Source organism: Martes martes (assembly GCF_963455335.1).
Source record: "Martes martes genome assembly, chromosome: 12".
NCBI classification, from domain to species: Eukaryota; Metazoa; Chordata; class Mammalia; order Carnivora; family Mustelidae; genus Martes; species Martes martes.
Window position 1 is genome coordinate 82,697,718 of NC_137900.1, and position 21,729 is coordinate 82,719,446.

The 21,729-nt window shown below is 41.2% G+C and overlaps 1 protein-coding gene across 1 annotated transcript in view; it reads right to left on the reverse strand.

The window, feature by feature from the left end:
* The window catches only part of C5 (complement C5), an 84,781-nt gene that overhangs the window by 11,329 nt on the left and 51,723 nt on the right, over nucleotides 1-21,729 (reverse strand). The window contains exons 23-33 of the mRNA XM_080820137.1: nucleotides 21,413-21,502; nucleotides 19,933-20,145; nucleotides 19,385-19,460; nucleotides 16,389-16,548; nucleotides 14,505-14,600; nucleotides 12,987-13,158; nucleotides 10,322-10,524; nucleotides 8,851-9,003; nucleotides 5,855-5,917; nucleotides 4,668-4,749; nucleotides 4,077-4,134 (exon numbers count right to left, since the gene is read on the reverse strand). Of these exons, the coding sequence (XP_080676263.1) occupies nucleotides 4,077-4,134; nucleotides 4,668-4,749; nucleotides 5,855-5,917; nucleotides 8,851-9,003; nucleotides 10,322-10,524; nucleotides 12,987-13,158; nucleotides 14,505-14,600; nucleotides 16,389-16,548; nucleotides 19,385-19,460; nucleotides 19,933-20,145; nucleotides 21,413-21,502 (1,366 nt within the window). The remainder of the gene's footprint in view (nucleotides 1-4,076; nucleotides 4,135-4,667; nucleotides 4,750-5,854; nucleotides 5,918-8,850; nucleotides 9,004-10,321; nucleotides 10,525-12,986; nucleotides 13,159-14,504; nucleotides 14,601-16,388; nucleotides 16,549-19,384; nucleotides 19,461-19,932; nucleotides 20,146-21,412; nucleotides 21,503-21,729) is intronic.

A 21,729-nucleotide genomic window follows, 5' to 3' on the forward strand; every position in this document is an offset into this window, starting at 1 on the left:
GCTCACTTGGCCAATACTTTATTCAGAGAGTGAGCGTGAGTGGGAGGGGCAGAGGGAGAAGGAGTGAGAGAACCCCATGCATACTCTGCACTGAGTGTGGAGCCCAATGCGGGGCTCTATCTCACTACCCTAAGGTCATGACCCTGAGACCATGACCTGAGCCAAAACCAAGAGTCAGACCCTTAACCAAATGCGCCACCCAGGCACCTCTTGACTGATACTTTTTTTTTTTTTTAAAGACTTTATTTATTTATTTGACAGAGAGAGAGAAAGCAAGGTCAGGAACCCAAGCAGGGGAAGTGGGAGAGGGAAAGCAGTCTTCCCGCCAAGCAGGGAGACAGACTCGGAGCTGGATCCCAGGACCCTGAGATCATGACCTGAGCTGAAGGCGGACACTTAACTGAGCCACCCAGGTGTCCCTTGACCGATACTTTAAATGGACCTGTAGAGGTCATTCAGCCCAAGCTTTTAACAAACTGTTTGAGGAAACTGAGGATGACAGTAAGGTACTTGTTCAAGGTCACATGACTAGTTCACCTCAGAGCTGCATAAATCTCTTGATTCTCATTCCAGTTCTTTTTCTAATGGAGCACACTTGAGAAAGAAAATTTGTTCTGTATTCAAAAAAGACTCAATAAGCATGTTTAGGAAAAAGCTTGAAGGAAATACCCTAAAATGTTAGCAGCTACTCTCTTCTGGATGGTGAAATTGTAAGTGATTATCTCTTTTCTTTTCCATGCTTCTCAATACTTCCTAAATTTTTCAGAATAGATACTTTATTTTTAAAAAAATGTTTTAAGGACTATCCTCCGTCTAGGAATTATGCTCAGGAGGAAGCTAAGGAAAAAGGCAAAGGGGGTAAAATGAGAGATGTGTTTTTTTTTGTTTTTGTTTTTGTTTTTTTCTGATAAGACAAAAAAAAAAGCCACTGAACTGGGAATCAGGAAAATTGGGTTTTACCCCAGTTCTGCTGAGAGATTTCTACAAATTGTTTTCCCTTTCTGGAGTTCATTTTCTTGGTAAAATAAACTGTGAAGAAGTATAAACTTGTGTTTCAAGTTTACCTTTATAATTCTTTTTTTTTTTTAACATTTTATTTATTTGTTTGACAGAGAGAGAGAGATCACAAGTAGGCAGAGAGGCAGGCAGAGAGATGGGGGGGGGGGGAAGCAGGCTCCCCGCCAGAGCAGAGAGCCCGATGTGGGACTCGATCCCAGGACTCTGGGATCATGACCTGAGCCGAAGGCAGAGGCTTTAACCCACTGAGCCACCCAGGTGCCCCTACCTTTATAATTCTAAGGCTTTGTTTTAAGAGGCAGAGGTTAGTGCTGCCATTAAGTGGAATTAGAAGATTTAAAAGGGGTAAGTTGGCAGGTCAGGGGCTGAAGACCAGGGATGGGGGCAGAGTGAGGGCGGTTCTGCAAAGTTTGAGTTTCAGGTTCCAGCTTCATCTCAAGATGCTTGAGAGGCAGCTGGACATTTGAGAGTGGAGACTGGAAGATCTGTCAGGATTCAAGGAAGAAACTGGGGAGACAGCTTCATAGTGGGAAGATAAACTGATTTCACCTGAAGGAATGAGTACTAGTTAAATGGGAGGTTTTATGTGAGTTAGTGAGGGGGCAGGGGATCTCTTTTCCCCAATCACACCTATTGGGGCAGACCCTATTAGATGTTTTGTTTGTAATATTTACTGTAATAATTAAAGATATCATACAATCTCTGGTTTACAAAAATTGAGTCCCATTCTTCACAAAATTAACAATTAACAACAGACTATAAGACAACGTGGAACTGTAAAATGACACCTGGACATCTCCCTAATTGGATGGGTATCACCAGGAGCAGAGAACTCTCGCTCACAGATGCAAATACTCTGTCAACAGAATGGAAAAAGGCCTCCGGAGTGGAGAATGTCTATGAAAAGTTGCTGGAGCCTTGATGACTGGTTGCCATGGTGACTGTTTCAACTGTGGAACAGAAATGTTCCTTTCGAGAAGCCCTTTGCCTGCTGCTGCCAAAGACAGCAATCTCCCCCAGAGGCATTTTGTTCAGAGAGAAGGAGAGAAATGAAATCCTTTTTTCTTTTCTTACAGATACAACAGAGAGGTTGTAAAAAGCTAACTACAGGCAAGAGACTCCCTGAATACAGAAACTGTATGCTGGCATTTTTTTAAATCAGGAGAGAGAATATTTGAAGGCAAAGATTTTTTTTTCACATGAATAAGTACTACACAGTTACTTTTGGACTTGATCCAACCTGCTTTAACTTCACAGAGCCAAAGCATATTCTACCTGGCTTTTTTGAACATTCTGTTCCCAACTGGTAAAAGCCAAAAAAATTAGAAAATTCAATATTACATCTCTATTTGCTTTCTTTTGTATATTAACAATCTGGAATTAGGCCTCCTGTCCATGAATTTAAATGAATGAGTTTTTGATAAGAGCCTTTTTATGTATGCAGAGTTGTGGGACATAAGAACTGAAAGACACTTGGAGAACAGATAGTTTAGTATCCCTGCATTACAGAAGAGGCCCAGAGAAGCAAGCCGATTTGCCACAGGTCCCTTGAGTACTTCATGGTAGAGGCTACCCCACAGGGGTCCCACTGACCCATCAGAGCCCTCCTTTGTGCTCACTGGAGGGTCCTATGCAGTGATGCTGGCCCCGCCTTCAACAAGTCTGCTCACATCTCCCTGTGACCAGTGTTTGGATTTTAAACACAACTGCGATCATGCCTCCTCCTCCAGAAGAGAGGTGCTGTAGAGATGGCAGTTAGGAGGGTGGGAAAGGGAAACCTTAGCAGGAAGACATGAGGGAATGAGGAAGGGTGTTTGAGGGGGAACAGAGGGCAGAGACTGGCCAAGGACGGAAGGAGGTATTGTGAGCAGGCTGGCCAGTGTGGGAATCCTGAAAAAGGAAAGACTAGACAAGGATGGGAAATGGCTGGGAAGGAGGTGGTGAGAAGCAGCGTGCTGTTCATTGAGGTCAGTGGTCTTAGGTTATACCGACTACAGGAGGTGGTTTAGATCCTGACCTGAGTGTCAAGGTCTGGGGCTTGAGGTCCTGCCTCTACCTCCAACTCTGTGAGAACTCAGCAGGTCACCTCACCTCTTTGTGTTTCAGCTTCTGGGTTCACTATGTCATCCCCCCCAAATCCTTTTCTGCTCTAATCTATTATACAGGTCTACGGAATCTAAGTGCTTTGACATCATCTGTGATGACATGCAAAATCAGCAGAATACCAACCACAGAAATCAGCTGTTGAGAATATGAAGAATTAAGGAAACAGCACAACAGGAGGTACTGAGGGGTTATGAAAGGAAGAGGAAAGAAGTCTGTGTTCTAATCACGGGTCCACCACTGTTTCACTCTGTGTGATCACTAAGGTATGTGTACATAATTTCAAAAACCTATGCTTTTTAAAAAAGATTTATTTATTTGAGAGAGAGAGGGAGAGCACTAGCAGGGGGAGGGGGGGCAGAAAGGGGAGAAGGGGTGAGGGGAAGGGGAGCAGAGGCAGAGGGAGAAGCAGACACCTCGCTGAGCAGGGAGCCCAACGTGGGGTTTGATCCCCGGACCCTGGTTCTCAAGGCTGGCTACCATCAGAATAACCTCTAGGGGTAAGGCCAGAGTTTTGGATAGTTCTAAAAGCCCTCCTCCAGCTGACTTCCATGTGCAGACTGAGTTGAGAACCACTGGCTAGTAAGGGCTAGGGATTTTGCTGGGTGAATATGACTTTTCTAAGTAGGAGAGTAGAAAGAAGCTGCTTATAAGAAAGTCTTTTTCTTTTTCTTTTTCTAATGCTTCAATCTCCTCTCTACCTTTCTGGAAGATAGAAAAAAGATAATATTATAGTATTTGAATAAAAAGGCCGAAAGTGGGAGGCCAAAAACTATGAGCGAAAACAAAGCAGTTCAAAGTAGCTATCTAAGAACACCCATTATGTCTTGCACTTTAAAAAGCGCACAATTTTGCATCTTCCAGCCATCTTAAAATTCAAGAAGGTGTAAAGACATAATAGAATGGCACAACCCAGACCTTGAAGTCTTCGCTCCCCTTTGTGAAAACAGGCTTACCTGGCACAGGCTATGATGCGCTTATAATCCGAGTCACCATAGCCTCTGTAGCTGGATGCTAGCACACACGACAAACAAGCAAACAAAATGACGGTAAACCATTTTTAGCTGTTTTGCACCCGTTAGAACAGAATAATTAGTGAAAAGGTCTCTGAACACAGTTAAAAATTATTTATGACTTGGAAATGGACACTTCTGGTGATTTTAATGGAAATTCATGGCTACTGACAATATTAATAATTATAACAGTTCTTTGCTCTCAAAGAATTTATAATTTAAGGAAGGAGTTATTTAAGGCAACATGTTTGGAGAAGGTTGTAGGGAGAAAGAGCTGATGCCTGGATTCACTGGTTGCTAGAAATCCCCTATCCCTTGTAAGGATAGGTCTTTGAGCCACACATAGAAGCTCTCAGGGCAGAAGAAAGCACACCCTTTGATCCTGGGGCCATGGTTAGAGGAGGACTACAGAGTGCAAGAGGACTTGCTTTTGAAATGGAGGGGAGAACCAACCCACCAGAAGAGGGAGATGAAGACCACAGGAAGAAAAAAAGGGAGGGGCACAAAATTACAGTGTAAATCATGCTGTTTTACCTTCTATGTCTTGGGTTTCAATTTTCAAATGAAAGCTGCAAATTTCATCAGAGGTGCCGGTTTTTTGAACCACAGTTGTTACCTGCATTGGGACGAGTGTACAAGAATATTCTATTTAAAACGGGACAGTGGGAAGGAATTATGGCAGTACTGTTTTGCTGCAGATGGGTTGCTTGAAGTATCATTTCCACAATCCAGTGCAAATTGGGTGCAGTGAAGACTCATTTCACAATAGCTGGACTTTCAGCAAATCCCACAATTTGAAACACAGCTGAGAAGCCCAAGTAGGGGAAAAAAATGGTATCCATCCCCGCAGAATCTTGCCAAATCCCATGCAGTCAAATCTGAGCACCCGACTGTACAGCAAAGTTCCTAAGCCTCTCACCTTTGAACCTATACAATAAGTTTTATGCATAACACTACAAGGCTAGGAAGTATGGTTTTCTCCCAGCTCCCACACCACCCATGGTAAACAACAAATTATAGGTGTGCATAGAAAGACAGGGGTGCTACCCAAGGTAGGTACTTTGAGAGCAACTAGAAGTTGCTCTCAGAGAAGTGGATAACCATCTCCCTACCAACCTAACCATGCAATCTTATAAAGTCTTTGAAGGGATAAATGTGGTAAATATAAGAGCATAATTAAAATCATCAGTAGAATATTAAATTATGCTTAGAATATGTAATTGATCTTATTTTAGCCATTTGGCAGTACAAGTTTTTCTAAGTTGTCTACACAAGTGCACACAGTCTATGGCTAAAATAAAAGAAACTTAAGCCCTTACGTATATACATCAATCTTAAATGAAGTGGGATAAACGAGGTGTGACTATGCTACAAACCACAGAAAACATGGATACATATGTGTGTGTATCCACACACATGTACCATTTTTTTACGTATAGAACCATAAAATTATGTATCTATATGTATAATTATATATATAATTTCCACAAATACAAAGACTATATGCATACAAGGATTAACATAACCATTTGCAAAAAGCAATTGTGAGTACAGGTACCAAGATAGCAAAAATAATTAAATAAATGAATCCTACTTTAGTCATGGTTACCCAAGCCTAGATTTCTGTAACTTTGTGGCAAAGTCCCTAACTTTCTTTTATGTTACTTGGTACAGGCAGACACATCATTGTGCATGAAACTGGCTCTCAGTGAAATACTTACATGCACTGTGGCCAGTCCATTGCCATATCCAGTACTGACTACGAGGTCATCATTGAGAGGCACCTGAAAAGGGGATGAGAAACCATGCTTTCTTTTCTTATTCAATGATGAGGGAGGACAGAACAATGAAAAGAGTTCGTGGACACGCGCCAGCTTCCTCTCTCAGAGCTTTTGTGAGATTAAATGGATAAGACAGTGAAAATCCTGTGCACACAGGCACAAAAAGTGCTGGAAATTCCCCTTTCCCTTTTACATGTAAATATGATGTCTGAGATCTCCTGAGTAAGCCAGTGATACCAACATATCAGAAGTTATTTTTGGTTACACCTTCACTTATATATGGTTATGATAAAACTGGATCTTCATCTCCTTTTGCCAACTGAGTAAATGCCTTTCAGTGCCTCATGATGGCTTGTCTCCTCCACATCCCACTGGTCTCTGTTTAACAAAAGACTTGGCACCCCACCCAGACCCCTAGCACCTCACTTAAGCCTGCCAAATCCTTAGGTGCTGATGGTCTTCTTCCCATCTTTCTAGAAGGAGAGTGAAGGAATGAACTGGGTTAAGGAATTCTCTTCTTCAAAGGAACTCAATTATATAAATGCCCCTTGATTTGTGGAAAGCATGGGGGAGATCGCTTTGTGCAAGAGGCCCGAAGAGCTGGTTCTTTGCTCTCACTCAGTCTGTAGCCTGCCCTTCCCTTACTTAGCACACTGGTGCAAAAGGGATTTGGTGTCTATGAAAAGTCACCAGCCCTTTTTCTAAATTTTAGTAAATGTACATAAAAAGGCCAACTTCTTTTTTTCCCTGATGGAATATAGTAGCATTTATTGAAAAGCCAGCACATCAAGATGCTACATGAGGAATGGGTTCTATGAACCCAAGTGACATAAAAGTTTGGGAAATGAACACTGTTGCCCTGCCCTTGTCCCCATGCCCCTCCGTTGCTCATTCTTGCCCAGAGTCACCACATTTAGTCACATATGTATTAAAGATGGGCTATCTTCTATGAAAGAACTTGTTTAACTTCATTTAAACTACAGTTTCCCACACTTTCTTGATCACCAAACTTTTTTTAGGTAACATATTTCAGGAAATGCTGGCATAGAGAATTCCAAACTCAGTATTACCAGCCTGGGTTTTCTACAAAGACAATATCGTCATGGGCTGAGGTTTAAATTATTTTAGAATGGCAAGGGGCCCCTTACAGCATTACCCCTGCAGAGAAGAATTAATTCCAGCTACGTCCAGTGGGTCTACCATGCTCTTCAGGTCAAGACCTCCTCATGAGAACTTAGACCACTGGCTCAGAATGTCAGTCTTTGGTGAACTCTACAGGTTCCCAGAGAAAGAAGACACATTACCAATCCAGGGGCCATAAGCACCCGTGCCTGCAGAGGCCCAAGCACAAAGTATGGACAAAGTGCATATACATATGTCCCGTGACTGGCAGGAACTGGGACAGATTGAAGAATGCTTGCTGCTGCCAGCACCTTGTGCCAGATCCTATGGATTTTCAAAGGAGTTTGGAAGCAGATTTCTATTTGAAGTCTATGGATTTTTTAAATTAAATATTTTATTTATTTATTTGAGAGAGAGAGAGAGAGAATGAGAGCGAGCGAGCATGAGAGGGGGAAGGTTGGAGGAAGAAGCTGACGCCCTGCTGAGCAGGGAGCCTGATGCAGGACTTGATCCTGGGACTCTAGGATCATGACCTGAGCTGAAGGCAGTCGCTTAACCTACTGAGCCACCCAGGTGCCCTGAAGTCTATGGACGTCTAAGTATTGGAATATGTCTATATCTCTATCTATAGATCCATACCTATCTTTTTTTTTTTTTTACTATGGGCCAATAGTTTGTAATTTTTGCATTAAATTTTATTTCTCATGTCTATTCACTTTTTCCAAACATGGATTTGTAGAAGATACAGACAGTCAAAAACTATTTCCAGTTATTTGTATATTTAAATATGACTTAAAAACATCTAAAATGTAGTAATTAGAAAAATGTGTCTTAGCAGCTGTTTACTGGCAGCTACTCTAACTGATGCAGAAACTAGTTTTTCCAATGTGTTCTTTTTGGGGGGAAATTTTCATAGGCCATCAATGTTTTCATAAAAAAAAAAAAAAATCCAGGGGAGCCTGGTTGGCTCAGTTGGTTAAGTGTCGAACTTTTTTTTTTTTTTTAAGATTTTATTTATTTATTTGATGGAGAGAGATCACAAGGAGGTAGAGAGGCAGGCAGAGGTGGGGAGGGAAGCAGGCTCTTTGCTGAACAGAGAGCCCAATGCCGGGCTTGATCCCCGGACCCTGAGACCATGACCTGAGCCGAAGGCAGAGGCTTAACCCACTGAGCCACCCAGGTGCCCCAAGTGTCCGACTTTTGATCTCAGCCCAGGTTTTGATCTCAGGGTTGTGAGTTCAAGTCCCATGTTGGGCTCCGCACTGGGCATGGAGCCCACTTAAAAAAAAAAAAAAATCCAGCAGGGTATATGGGGTAAGTTGTCAGAGGACCTAAAGGCCAATTCCAGCTAGGCCACAGTTTGCATGTGTCACAGGGCCAGCTGGAACCATTGGTGGATGCCCAGATGTGTTTTCTCTCCCTCTATCATTGTACCTTTTGCATACTGTTCTCTCTGTCTGGAATGTTGTTCCCTTTTCTTCACCTGGCTAAGTCGTTCTGATTCTTCCAGATTTAACCTGCACCCCTGGATGCATTTGACAAACTCCTACCTCTCACCTTGGGTCAGGAGGCCCTGCTCTGTCCTTCCATGTCCCTGTCAAGGCTCTTATTTTTCACTGTCTGTTAAAATAACTGTCTTCCTGAGCACACAGTTTCTTCATTATACTTTGCCTTTGAATCCCCAGTGCCCAGGACGTAGCAGGTATCAGTGTCTTTTTTAGTAGTAAATAGATATATTTGTAAAATAAGAGTGGAACACATGATTTCAAAGACCCCGTCCAGTTACAAAATATTATCAAAAGTCCTTCATTTACCTCTATTGGCCTTCCAAGGAAACTGTTCTCTGTCATCTTATAATGGTGGATGTCACCTTTACGCTTATAAGAAAGGTTGATATCCATGTCCAAGCGAAGTTGTTTAATCATCAGTGAATATTCTGTCAGGCTCTCAATGGCATTAATTGTATCCTATCAACAATTAGCAAGGCACAACAATAGGTTTAGCTCATTTACATATTCCCTGTGTTTACAAATACCCTTTCTTGGGAGAGGGTGGGGATATGTCAAGCTGTGCTGAAACTCCAGCTGACTGAGTGGAATTGGTGAAGGGCCCCCAGGTGGAGGTAAGAGGAAGGTCTCTCCCTCCCGGGTAAGGATCCTGCTGTTGGCAGGGAGAGGAAGGATGTGTGGCCTCAGGTCCAGGTTCTCCATGCATCCCGAGTGCGTGACCTCAGGCAGGTCACTCTTTGCAGAATGCCTCCATTTTATCTTTAAGTCTCACCTTAAATAAATCCACAGTGAGGCCAGAAATAAGCTCTCCCTCCCCATAATTCTGTTTTAACTTTCTCTTTCTGCCCACTGTAATGTAAGATTTCTGGAGGCAAGTCTTTCTTGGCATCCATTACATTTAGTAGGTACACATAGTAGCTATTGAACAAGTATTTGTTGAAGGAATAGAAGAATGAACTTTACTTTTCTAGGTCTCATCTTCCTCATCTATAAAGTTGGGAAATGTGACTAGCTCAGAGACGTCAAATACGTGGCTACCCTGTCTGCTTGTGCTGATGGTGTGCTCACCAATGGGACACTCTTCCTTGCTAAGCTTACACCTGTCTCAAGATGAAAACCCATTTGCCTCCCTGGATTAGAAAATGATTAAAGTAATCCTGAAGGACCCCTCTAACTCTAAATTTTGTAATACACAAACATATACAAACACACTCTGTCATCATTCAAACATCCAAGGAACAGAGAAGATGCCAGTATTTGAGCTAAACTTTGAATGCAGATGCATGTTCTTCAACTACCTAATAGTTCTAACATAGAAAATACATATATAAATGAGTTTACATTGGTAAATAAATTATAATAATCAGTATCTCTCTCACTTTTTATTTATTTTTGGGGGAGGGAATATCAGTACATTTGTCCACATGGTCATTATACAGGATGTGATGGATGTTGATAACCTTGTTAGCCCTTCATGATCATTAAGAATCGTAAAGGTAGCATGGCATTTAGAATTAGGAGATGTGAGTTTTGATTTTGGCTTTGCTCCTAACTCCATGAATGCACCTCCTGGGGATGACTTTCTTCCATAAGAAGGCTATCAGTGCATATAATCTCTAAGGGTCCTCTGGTTCTAGGGATTGATTCATATCTATGGTATGTTCATTTGGTGGACAAAAGCATGGAGGTCAGAATGGGTGTGGAACATATAGTGGGTGGGATGTGGGTGGCAGGACAAATGTCTCCAGGAGGATAAAACAAGATAAAGAAATATTACCTGGGTTGAATAAAAGCCACCTCCATACCTCTGCTCTTCAGATAGCCATTTGATGATCGGGTTAACATAATTTATATCTTTCAAGCTCAGAAAGGTAAGCAAAGCATAGGCAGTGGTTTCTACCATATGTGCTGTACCAGAGTTAGGTGCAGATCTATCTTGTTGAAGATCGTCTTTCCAAAAACGATAAATGACTGGCTCACCTGAACATCAGCAAATCACATTCATTAATATAATTAAAAATGCAAATTTGACATTAATTCTAGCAGGTTTCTAGAAGTTTCTTCTGGTAGTGGCCTTTTGAGTTCTAGAAGTTTCTTACTCATTTGTAGGAAGAACTTCCTCGAAGGGACCAATACAAAATAAGTTCTTTTAATACAGTGCTGTTTGTCTTGACTTGAAAGTGTCATCATGGAGAGCCCATGTGTACTTGGGAAGACCAGTGTCGTGAAGTGAGAAGTGCAATAAACTGGTAACTAGTATGCCCAGGTTCTACTCTCTACCCTCCTAGGAACTGACCATGTCGATTTGGACAGATTCTTTTAGTCCTGTGGGACTATTTTTCTAATACCTAAAGTGTATGTGGTACTTTTTTCCTCGCAGCAAAACTCAGGTGAGATACCAAATGTAACTCTTAGTCCACCAGAAAGCACCATCCACAGAGCAAGGCTTACCGTTGTTATTGACACTATGAGATAAATTGGAAACTTTTCTCCCTGATTGGAAAAAAAAAAATTCTGTGTCCTAGAAATTATGAGATCATGCCCAAAGCCTTAGTTCAGTCTTTTATGATCTCTTCCCAATGTAAAGCACTAAAGATAATTTCATATATGCAATACTTTTCATAAACTAGGTTCTAAATTATATTTGTTATTGCTCTAGTAATTTAAACTTGTCAATTTACATCCTTTAAAAAATAGATTATCGGGGCACCTGGGTGGCTCAGTGGGTTAAAGCCTCTGCCTTCGGCTCAGGTCATGATCCCAGTGTCCTGGGATCGAGCCCCGCATCGGACTCTCTGCTCCGCGGGGAACCTGCTTCCTCCTCTCTCTCTGCCTGTCTCTCTGCCTATTTGTGATCTCTGTCTGTCAAATGAATAAATAAAATCTTAAAAAAAAAAGATTATCTTTAAAAAAACAATAAGGCTCATTTGGAAATCATTTTTGAAGGTTAGTCAAGATTTTGATGTATCTGTTTATAATTCATAATTATGTTATTTGCATGACTTTGGACAATGTTTCCCCTCCTTCTCAAAGACTCAGATTTGTTGTAGTTAGAATGAAAATTTTGGTTTTTGAAGATACTTTCAGCGCAAACATTATTTGAATTATTAAGACCTCTTCTTAAATTCTATGATTTTATGATCCCTATCTTCTAAGACCTAAGATACTCTTTTGCATTATTTTAAAAGCACTGTACAAGTGGTTTTGAGGTTCAGTCATTTTTATTTTTATTTTATTTTATTTTTTAAAGATTCAGTCATTTTTAAATTATGACAAAAATCAAATCTTGCACATAGCAGTACACTTCATGTTACATTTATCAAGCTTTTAGAAAACCTCAGCCAGGAGAGGGCTCAGAAGTGTCCAACTATGCCTGAGCTGCGATAGGAACACTGGCCAGCGATCGCTGTTAGCCTGTTTCTATTCTCTTTACTCCTGACCCATAGGAAGTGGTATCTTTATTTTTCAAAATGAAATACACATATAGCCAACCCAACACAGGATAAGCCAGGGTGGAAAGTGCAATAAACTGGCAATGAGCACAACCCTCTCTGCTAAAAGTCCTCTAGTGCCTTCTCTTTTCACTTGAAGTGGAAGTTAAAGGTTTGGGCTTCCACTGGCCCCCACAGCACGTGGATGTGAATGAGACGCAGGCACCCCTTGGTCTGAGCAGAAGCAGACCCAACCCAGAGTGTCTGGCTAGGGGCATTCACAAGCTGAATTTCAGCCTCAGTTCACTGGCCTGGTTGGGAGCCGTGCACATTGTACAGCTGTCTACAGCGCTTGTGGAGCTCCTGTGATAACTTCCAAGGCTGTATATGATCCTCCCTCACTCCCTCCCCCTTTCCTTCCCTGGTCTCCCCATCATCTCACTCCTCTCCAGCAATACTGGCCTCCTTGCCATTTTTGGAGCTCCAGGCGCCCTCCTGCCTCAGGCATATGCACATGCTGCTTCTCCAGCAGGAACATTATTTGAATAGCCCCAGCTTGCTTTCTCACCTCCGTCAGGTCTCAACTCAAGTACTAGCTTCTCAGGGAGGTTTAAATTACAACCTACTCCTCTCTGTCTCCCTCCCCTGCTTCATTTTTCTTCCTATCAGTCATCACTAACCTATTCACTTTTTGAAATGTTTTACTTACCATGTTTGTCTGTTTCTCCATAACTGGAATGTAAGCTCCATGAGGACCTGGACTTTTTTTTTCTTTTGGTCTGTTGCTTTATCCCTAGAACCTAGAACAGTGTCTGGTATATAGGAGGTACTCAATGCATATGCTGAATGAGTGAATAACAGCACTTACTATATTGTATTATGATGATTTGTTCCTTTAGGACAGAGATGGTGTCTTATTCAACTTTGCAAACCCTAACTTCCTTCCCAGAACTAGCAGACTCTGTATGCTTAGTAAACACTTGCCGAATAAATGTACGAAACAAGTCATACCTTTAACAAAAGCCTTCTTCTTCAGGGCTGCGACAATTGGTTGAAACCGTGGGTGACTTTTGTCTCCCAGGGAAAGAGCATAAGCAGAAATGGCCAGTGTAAAGGTGCTCTGGGCTGAGAGGGCATTTTCAAGCAGAAAGGAATCAGCTTTAGTGAGAGCCGCGCTGATTTTCTGGAAACAAGAGCAAAAGATCTCTAGGTTTGTAAAGCCTCAACCTGTCAACTGATGAGAACTACCCCCAGGTGGCACCATCCCCCGGCAGGCAAGATGGAGGGTAGAGTGAGAATGACTTAATGGAAGTGGATGGTATCTCCCTGAAGCCAATCCCTCTAGGAGAAGGAGCAGAGTACAATCTCGGAAGGAAAAATGTGCTTGTCCAAACTGGGTCCAGTTTTTGCCCCTCAGTTCTCATCTCTGTTGAGGTTTTTCCCTTTAGTTTCTCCTTCCCATATCAGATGTAGTCTCTGGGAAGAAGAAGCAGAGCACAGACACAGCTTTCCTCATGTCCCTGCCTTGGCATAGCTGGGACAGACTCATATTTTCAAAAGGAATTTTAGTAAATAAAACCATAAATAGAAGGAAAAGAACCAAGCTGCCAGAGTGCTTTTTGATCCTAAGAATTTCTGGGGAAATTGTCTCTATTACTTTGTCTTGAAACAACTGAAGTATTTATTTTGGATACGTGCATGAGGACAAAGTCTAGTGTGCTGCGGCAGTCAACTTGCCTAGCTCTTCTCCAGCTCCACTGTTTCTCGCTCAGGTACCACTAGGTGTAGACTGGCCCTCTAGGGCCCTGGGAACTTGTCCCTTGTTGATTATTTTGTCTTATTAAGTTTAAATAACAATTATCTTGAAACAAATTAAAAACATTATTTTGTTTTGGGGATGAAGTCCTGCAAACCACCTTCAGGTTCCTCTACGTCTGTTCTGTAGGCTTGTTTGAAGGACATTGTCTAAATTTGCTTCTGATTTGCAGGCAGGTGTGTTTGACCTCATGGCAGGGACTGTCTCTTCCCAGATCAGAGAAATATCTCTGCTACCCCTTGGAGTCTTCCACGTTGACTCACTCAGGTGAATCTTCTCCTCTTCCCCTCGGCTTCCAAGCAAATGAAATGGCACACCCCAAAGAAACAAATACACTATCGTGTGGTCTTAGTAGTTCCATGATATAAAATGCCTCCACTGTAGGATAACAGTCATATGCATGTTGTAATATTACCAGAGACACTGGAAGGAAGCCAGGGACACCACGTCATTTTCTCCTCAGCACAAGTTATTGGTTCTACTGTCCACTCCATAATTTAGTAGCCTGTGATACTGGACAATTAAAGCCACCTTACCCATAGGTCTTAGTTTTTGCAACTGTCAACAAGTAGGTTGGGCCAGAGGGGCTCTAATATCTATTATAATTCTGCAATATTTTGATTTTGGAGCTAACTTTATTTTCAAGGCAGCCCCTCCCACTAAATGGTATAGAAACAGATGATCAGTGTTAGAGGAAGGAAACTCTTACTTACCATTGTGGGGCATATATCAAAAGCCTTTCTAAATCCAATCACTGTAAAGGCTGTAAGATATAAGGCATTCTCTCGGGCTTCAATAGGTAAGGTACCCTAAAAATAAGCAATGTTTTAAATGGAGAGTGAAACGGTGTCCTTAAAATGAAACGACCTGGTTCTAATCTCCCCTTCTCCCTTCATGCATTCCAGCAGTTGGACTGCTTGCCATTTCTCAGGAAGCTCTGGATCTTCCTCACTCACATACCTTCATATGCCTTTCTCTCCTTCCCCTTCCCACTGAAGTTCCACTTCATACCTCTTCACCACAAATTTCTCCCCCTCCTTCAAAAACCCTGTTAAAAAACATCTCCCTCTCTGAAGCACTATTCAGACTTTGTTCTCCCATATTATTTCCTCTTAGGGCAGTCACATTCCAATGCAATGTTTATACGATCTTCCAAAGTGTCCTCTATTTAACTCTCCAGATTTATTTCATGCCACTCACCCCCTCGCTCTTTTGGCCCCAGTTATTTGCATGGACCACCCTCTCTCTCCACTTCGAAATGCCAGGCACACTGTTTGCATCACTTGGAACACTATTCCTGCCTTCCTCCTACCTAGCTCCCAGGATCCTGGCCAACTCATTTTTTCCAATTCTCCCATATGAGATTGGAGCCGTTGCTTTCAACGAAACTGTATTTCCCTTTTCCTAACATGTATGGAACACTTGGAATTACTTACTGACATCTGACTTCTCTGCTAGATCATAAGCTCTATGGCCTCAGTGAACACAATTGTTTTGTTCACTCTTGTGTCTCTACCATCTAGCACTTAGTACACATTCAGTAAGTATTTCTTGTATAAGTAAATGAACACAGACAATTATATGTAGATTAGAGTTGCTAGTATGTATAGCCTACTTTCCCTACCAGTGTGTGAGCTTTGCTTCAGTCTATCTTTCCCACACTTCCTCCCTGATTGTGTTCTAAATAGACCCTTGCATGTATTAGGTGCTCAGTGAATGGTCATTCAATAAATATAGACAGATGGGTGGATGGATACATGGGCATCTTTAGAAAAAATTTATTGTAGTATTTTATTCTTCAGGTAGCACCTGGATGATGTCAGTTGCCCTCTGCTTCTTGTGGGAATCCTAGTCTGCTATTGGTGCAACAGAAGGACATATGAGTTTCCTGTTACCCAGGGAACCATTTATGCCTGATATCATGCCAGAAAGGGATTAGATTAGGGCAGGCATAAACAAAACAAAACCGAAAACCCAAAACAAAACAAAACAAAAGTGAAACAATACAAACAAAAACAACCAACCAAACTAAAAACACTGTTGAATTTTAAAGAAACATTCTAAGGAGCAGAAGGGAGTAAAAGATACTGTACTGGTATCTTGGAGAGATACTATAATAACTTTGTAGTTCAAGTTTATAAGTAGATTCTAACATCATGCAACACTTTGTTGCACAGTTTAACAAAACTGACCCTAATCTCTCTTACTAACAGGATATAAATAGGGTCCCATCTTTCATGACAACACCTTGCAGCCCTGATATGTAAGAAGGCTCTGAGTTTCAAGTATGGAGTCTATACCAAGGGTATGTAGACAGATGAGTACATTTTATCTGTTCTAAGATCTCTAGTACTTACACCCTGTGGACCACCAGTGCCTGTTACATCGGAGATGTCAAAGGCATCTCTCATCTGACCTATACTGAATTGTGCGAAGAGGAGTGCAAGAAGAACTTTCATATTCTTTGCCTGTACACAACAGGACTTTCTTAAAGGCATGTATATTTTTTCTCTTCTTCAAACTTCTAAAATAGGATGAGAACAAAACTCAGACTTGTAAATAAAACTGTTGCTAATCTATATATTTGGTTTCCTTACCTGTAATTTTATTGGCTGATACTCAGAATTTTCCTTGAAAGATCCATTTTCTTGTTGAGCATTCTCCACCAGCCACAATAAACCATTACAAATTGAATTCTGGTTCTGATTTATGTATTTACTTATTTGTCCAAGTACTCTTAAAACAAAAGCTGTTAACCTTTAAGACAAAAATCAAATAATTAATATTTAGATGTTCAATCCCTTTGGCTTTCAACTTATGTGAGTTTTAGTTAAAATGATATTTATTCTTTAAAAGAAAATAACATTTTAAATCATACAATTCTAAAGTATGTTGTCACCATTTTACAAGGGAAGAGAAGATTTTAGGAAGATCTCCAAAAAGGTTTAGTCAACAAAAGTGAACAATACATCTTTTGCGATTGCAACATTGCTAACCAGCACACAAACTAAAAAAACTGATGCCTGATGATTGAAAACAAAATTACTCTAAAGTTAAAGATGATAGTGGTGAAGCAAATAGTTTTGAGTTAGGGCACTGACATATGAACACGAGACCTAGAAGAGAAAGATCTTAAAATTCTAGATTGTACAATGTGTACAAGCTGGTTAATCTAAAGTCTTGTCTGAGGCCTGAATTTCCTTCCCCAACATTCACAGGAGTGTTTACCCCACTTCCTCTTGAGCCATGCCATTGACGCAGAACTCACTACCTCACAAGGAAGCTTTAACTATCATGATTACTGAGGTTTCCTTGTTTTTGTTTTTTGCTTTTTGAAGCAATTTCAGTCGCTACTAATATCTCTCAAAGAATGTCCAAGAGTATCTAATTCATAACCCTGCAATACCTCTTTATCTCACCCCCACTCCTCTGCTCCAGTTCCCTCACTCTCTGAGCACCCAGAGCCACCCACCCTTTAGCCCTTCACTTCTGAGAGTAAGACCACTTGACTTTGCCTCTCACTTAAAATGTTTTATTTTCTTTCTTTTTTTTCTAAAATGAACAATATATTGGGCCACCTGGGTGGCTCAGTCAGTTAAGTGTTTGACTTCGGCTCAGGTCATGATCCCAGGGCCCAGGGATTAAGCCCCACATGGGGCTCCCTGCTCAGCAGAGAGCCTGTTTCTCCCTTTCTCTCTGGCACTCCCCCCTGCTTGTGCTCGCTCACACTCTCTCACAAATAAATAAATAAAATCTTTAAAAATAAAATAAAATGAATGATGTATTATATTTTGTATTCCTCAAAAAATATTTTGAAGGTGTTCAGATACTGGCCATTTTATTCTGTGTATGTTTCTCTCAAGGAACTTGTGGAGTTCAGTCTAGGACAGTACCCAAATATTTCTGCATTTTTGGCTGAACAACATCCACTCAGTCTTGCCGAGAACTCTTGAGAGGCCCCAGATATTTACTGAAAGGCTACTGCATCTTCTTGGGGAGAGGGGGCATTTCGTCCTCTAAGCATTTAGTTCCCAGCTGTTGCTGTGCTGATTTCTAAGCCCTAACCCTTGCAACCTGGTGGGTATCCTCCAGTAGGCATGCTCTAGGGGTCTACATGTCTTCTAAAACATGCCGCTATCATATGGTTAGACCCTCTTCTAAGGTACAATCTGCGGACTTGATAACTGGTTGGATATAGAGCCAAAAGGAAAGGGATGATTCAAACTTGTATAGAGTATTGCCACCCACAGATTAAGGAAACCAAAACAAAAAACTGAATTTGGCATGGATTATGTTTGAAGGACCTTTGGCTCCCAGATCCCTAGAAATGTGGATTTGGAGCTTAGGTAAGAAGTTAGGCCTCGAAACATCAATTAGGGAATCATCTGTGTAGAAATTACGGAAATCACGGGCAAAGATGAGATTGCACAAGGAGAGATTACAGAAAATAAGAGGTGAAGGATGAAATCCCGGGGACTCTCAATAGTTACAGGGCATAATCTAAAAGTCAGTTATTCCAGATTGTAAAATCCTTAAAAGTGTTTCATATAGTAGAATTTATAAAGCACTTGGAACACTATATTTTCATTACATACTTTGTCAGTGCATGATAATATTTTTTCTGAAAATCGATTGCGATGTGTACTTTCAGTTAATTCAGACAGTCTTGCCTTCAAATCATCAGAAATAAGGAAGTTATTATGCTTCACTGATAAGTACTTACTGAGCACCTGCTACATGTCAGGTGTGTACCAGACACTTGGAATTCTTGAGACTGCCCACGTGGGAGCTTACGTTCTAGTGGCAAGACAGGAAACAGGTGAGATAAGTAAGAATGTTAATGATAAATTTTAAGGAGAAAGGGAAAGTTGAGGAGCAGGATATGAAATGTTGGGATGGGAATGGAATGCAATTTTTGATAGAATGATTAGTAGGGGCCTCGCCGAGAAGGCTACTTTCGGTAAAGACCTGAGGGAGGTAAGGGAACTAGCCACTGATACCTGAAGAACATTTCTGACAGAGGTAACAGTGATTGCAAAGGCCCTGAAGTGGAATGCCTCATATGTTCAAGGAACATCAAAGAGGCCAGTAGGGCTTGAGTGGAAGGAAAGAGAAAGTAGGGGTGCAGTTGGAGAGGTGAGATGAAGCCAGACCACGTAGGGCTTTGTGGTTTACAGTAAGTTTGGTTTCTACCCTGGGTAAGATGGGAAGCTCCCAAATGGTTCTGAGTGACGTGACCTAACTTACGTTTTAACAGGGTCACTCCAGTTGCTGTGTTCAGTATAGATAAAGAGGGGAAAGGCGGAAGACAAAAGAGCAGAGGAGGCTAGTACAATAATCCAGGTAAGAAATGGGAGTGACTTGGACCAGGACGGTGTGGTGGGGTTCGTAAGGAGTAGTCAAGCTTAGGATACATTTTGAAGGTACAGCCAGAAGTATTTGCTGGATCAGATGTGACTTGTAAGAGAAAAAAGGCAATGAAGGATAACTAAACTTCCAGCCTGAGCAAATGGATGAATGGAATTTCCATTAAGATTCTCTAGTTAATTAATCAACCATTTTATGAAAATGCAAATCAAAACCTTCTACTTACCAGGTGCTAGCACTTCCACCCTTCCACATGCTGTAAGAGTAGTCAGAATTTCTATAGGACATGATGCTCACCAATCCTAAGAGGCACCAGAAAAAGAACATAGTGCTTCACTGACCTTCATTTCTACACAAAGAGTGTTTATTAGCTCCTGGGAATGGTAAACTTCCTTTGGTGTTGGGCAGCAAGCATGTGCTCTGCAGCCAATGTTAAACTTCTCGAAAGAAGTATCTGAATCATGAATCGTTTGAATTGGGAATTATCAAGCAGAACATTCTGAGCTCATTCAAGAAGGAAGGAAGTGCTCTGTAGGGGTTGGAATGCAGGTGTCTTGTCTCTCATCCAGGCATTTTGTTAAGTTAAGCCAAATGCTACAGAAAATAGTATTTATTTATATAGTTGTATCTATCTCACAATTTTCTTTTTACAGAAATGCTTTTATGATTATGCTCTGTGTAATTCATAAAACCTTAAATATTAGTTTAATTATACCATTAGTTTAAAAGTCACAACATTTTTATGTATAATATGTAAAATAGATTTTTTTTTACCTTCTCTAAGTTTTTTCTCCAGGTTCCGTCTTTTAGCTAATGAATTAGTAGAAAAAATGTCCCAATTGTTCCCTGCTTCCAGGTAGTGAAAAACATAGAATACAGGGACCACACTCATCAGTTCTGCTTCTGCATTCCCCTTGGGGAGGTGGGTAAGAATATTAATGCCTTCCTGACTCAGAACGGCAGATATGACCTCACCTATAAGCAGTCCTGTAACAAACAAACACACAAACAAATCAAGGTAAAGACACAATCAGTTTCTAACAACTTCTGAGTAATGATATATTTTAAATAGAGAGAAGAGCAACTATCCCTGTTCTTACCTTTTTTTGAGAGAGAAAGAGAAAGCGAGAGCAAGCAGTGGGGCAGCGGTGGGAGGTGGTGGTGGTGGTGGTGGGGAAGAGACAGAGGGTGAGGAAGAGAGAGAATCTTAAGCAGGTTCCATGCCCAGTGCAGAGCCCGACTCAGGGCTCGATCTCACAACAATGAGATCATGACCTGAGCTGAAATCAGGAGTCAGACACTTAATCGACTGAGCCACCCAGACACCCCCTTGTTCTTTTCTTTTTATCTAGGCAGTTGAATTAACTTCTTAGCTGGGGAGAGACAAAAAAGATCTAGTGAGGAATATGGATTTAAAAGAAACACCAAGAACAGGTTTAAAAATGCCCCGGGAATATGGTGCTAAGATGGTATAATGTAGCAGGCAGATTACTGCATAGATATGGCATAGATATGCCAAATTTGTTCTCGTCCAACCTGACAGCTTTAGACATTGTAAACTCTATGAATCAATTGCTCCCACAAAGCAAAGCAAAACGCCTGGGCTGTGAGTGTTCTGCGAGTGCTGTGGGGACTCTGTCCAAAAGTCACCTTGCGATACTAGGCAAACGAATTTTCACATAACCAACACTAGCATTGCACATGATTAAAAAAGTTTCTCACAGTACTAACATTCTGTGAGTCCAGGGCTTTATCTGAGATAAAGTTAGTTGGGACAGTCTATTGTTTTGATGACATATGACTGAATTATAAAGGTTGGAGACCAGAGGAAACTCACTGAAGCGGCCACTTCTGCAAATGTACCCAAGGGGAAAGAACCACTCTGGGACTGATATTTCAGCAGAGTAGCACAACTCTGGTGGTGCCATTTATAGGTCACAAAGCCTTCTCTGGAGCAAGAGTGGTTGGAAATGGAAATGGAAAGTTTGAGAGAAGTCTTTGGGTCAGTGGTAACACCCACCCTTCATCATGGGAGAGTGAATCTCCATTTAAATCAGGCCAATGGGAGAAAACAGTCAGAAAAGTGGTTGGGGATTTGAAGGTGGTAGAAAGAGCAGGGTTTCCCCAGAGGTGGATTTGTACATGCTTCTGAGTAGAGAAGAGAGAGAAGAGGAGAAATAGAATCGTCATGAGGATATTTGTTATTTGAAGCATAAAGTGAAATGAAAAATAAAAATGGCATTTGTCACTTTACCTTTTATACTCACAATCCTTTGGACTTTTGTTTTGGGGACCAAATCTAATGGTACCCTGTATGGGAACTCCTTTCGTCTACTAATGACACCTGAAATTAAAAAAAATATATATTAGATTTACATAGAATTCTTTTTTTAATTTAAATTCTATTAATTAACACATATTGTATTATCAGTTTCAGAGGTAGAGATCAGTGATCCATCAGTCTTATATAACACCCAGTGCTCCTTACATCCCATGCCCTCCGTAATATCCATCACCCAGTTACCCCATTCCCCTATCTCCCTCCCCTCCAGAAACACTCAGTTTGTTTCC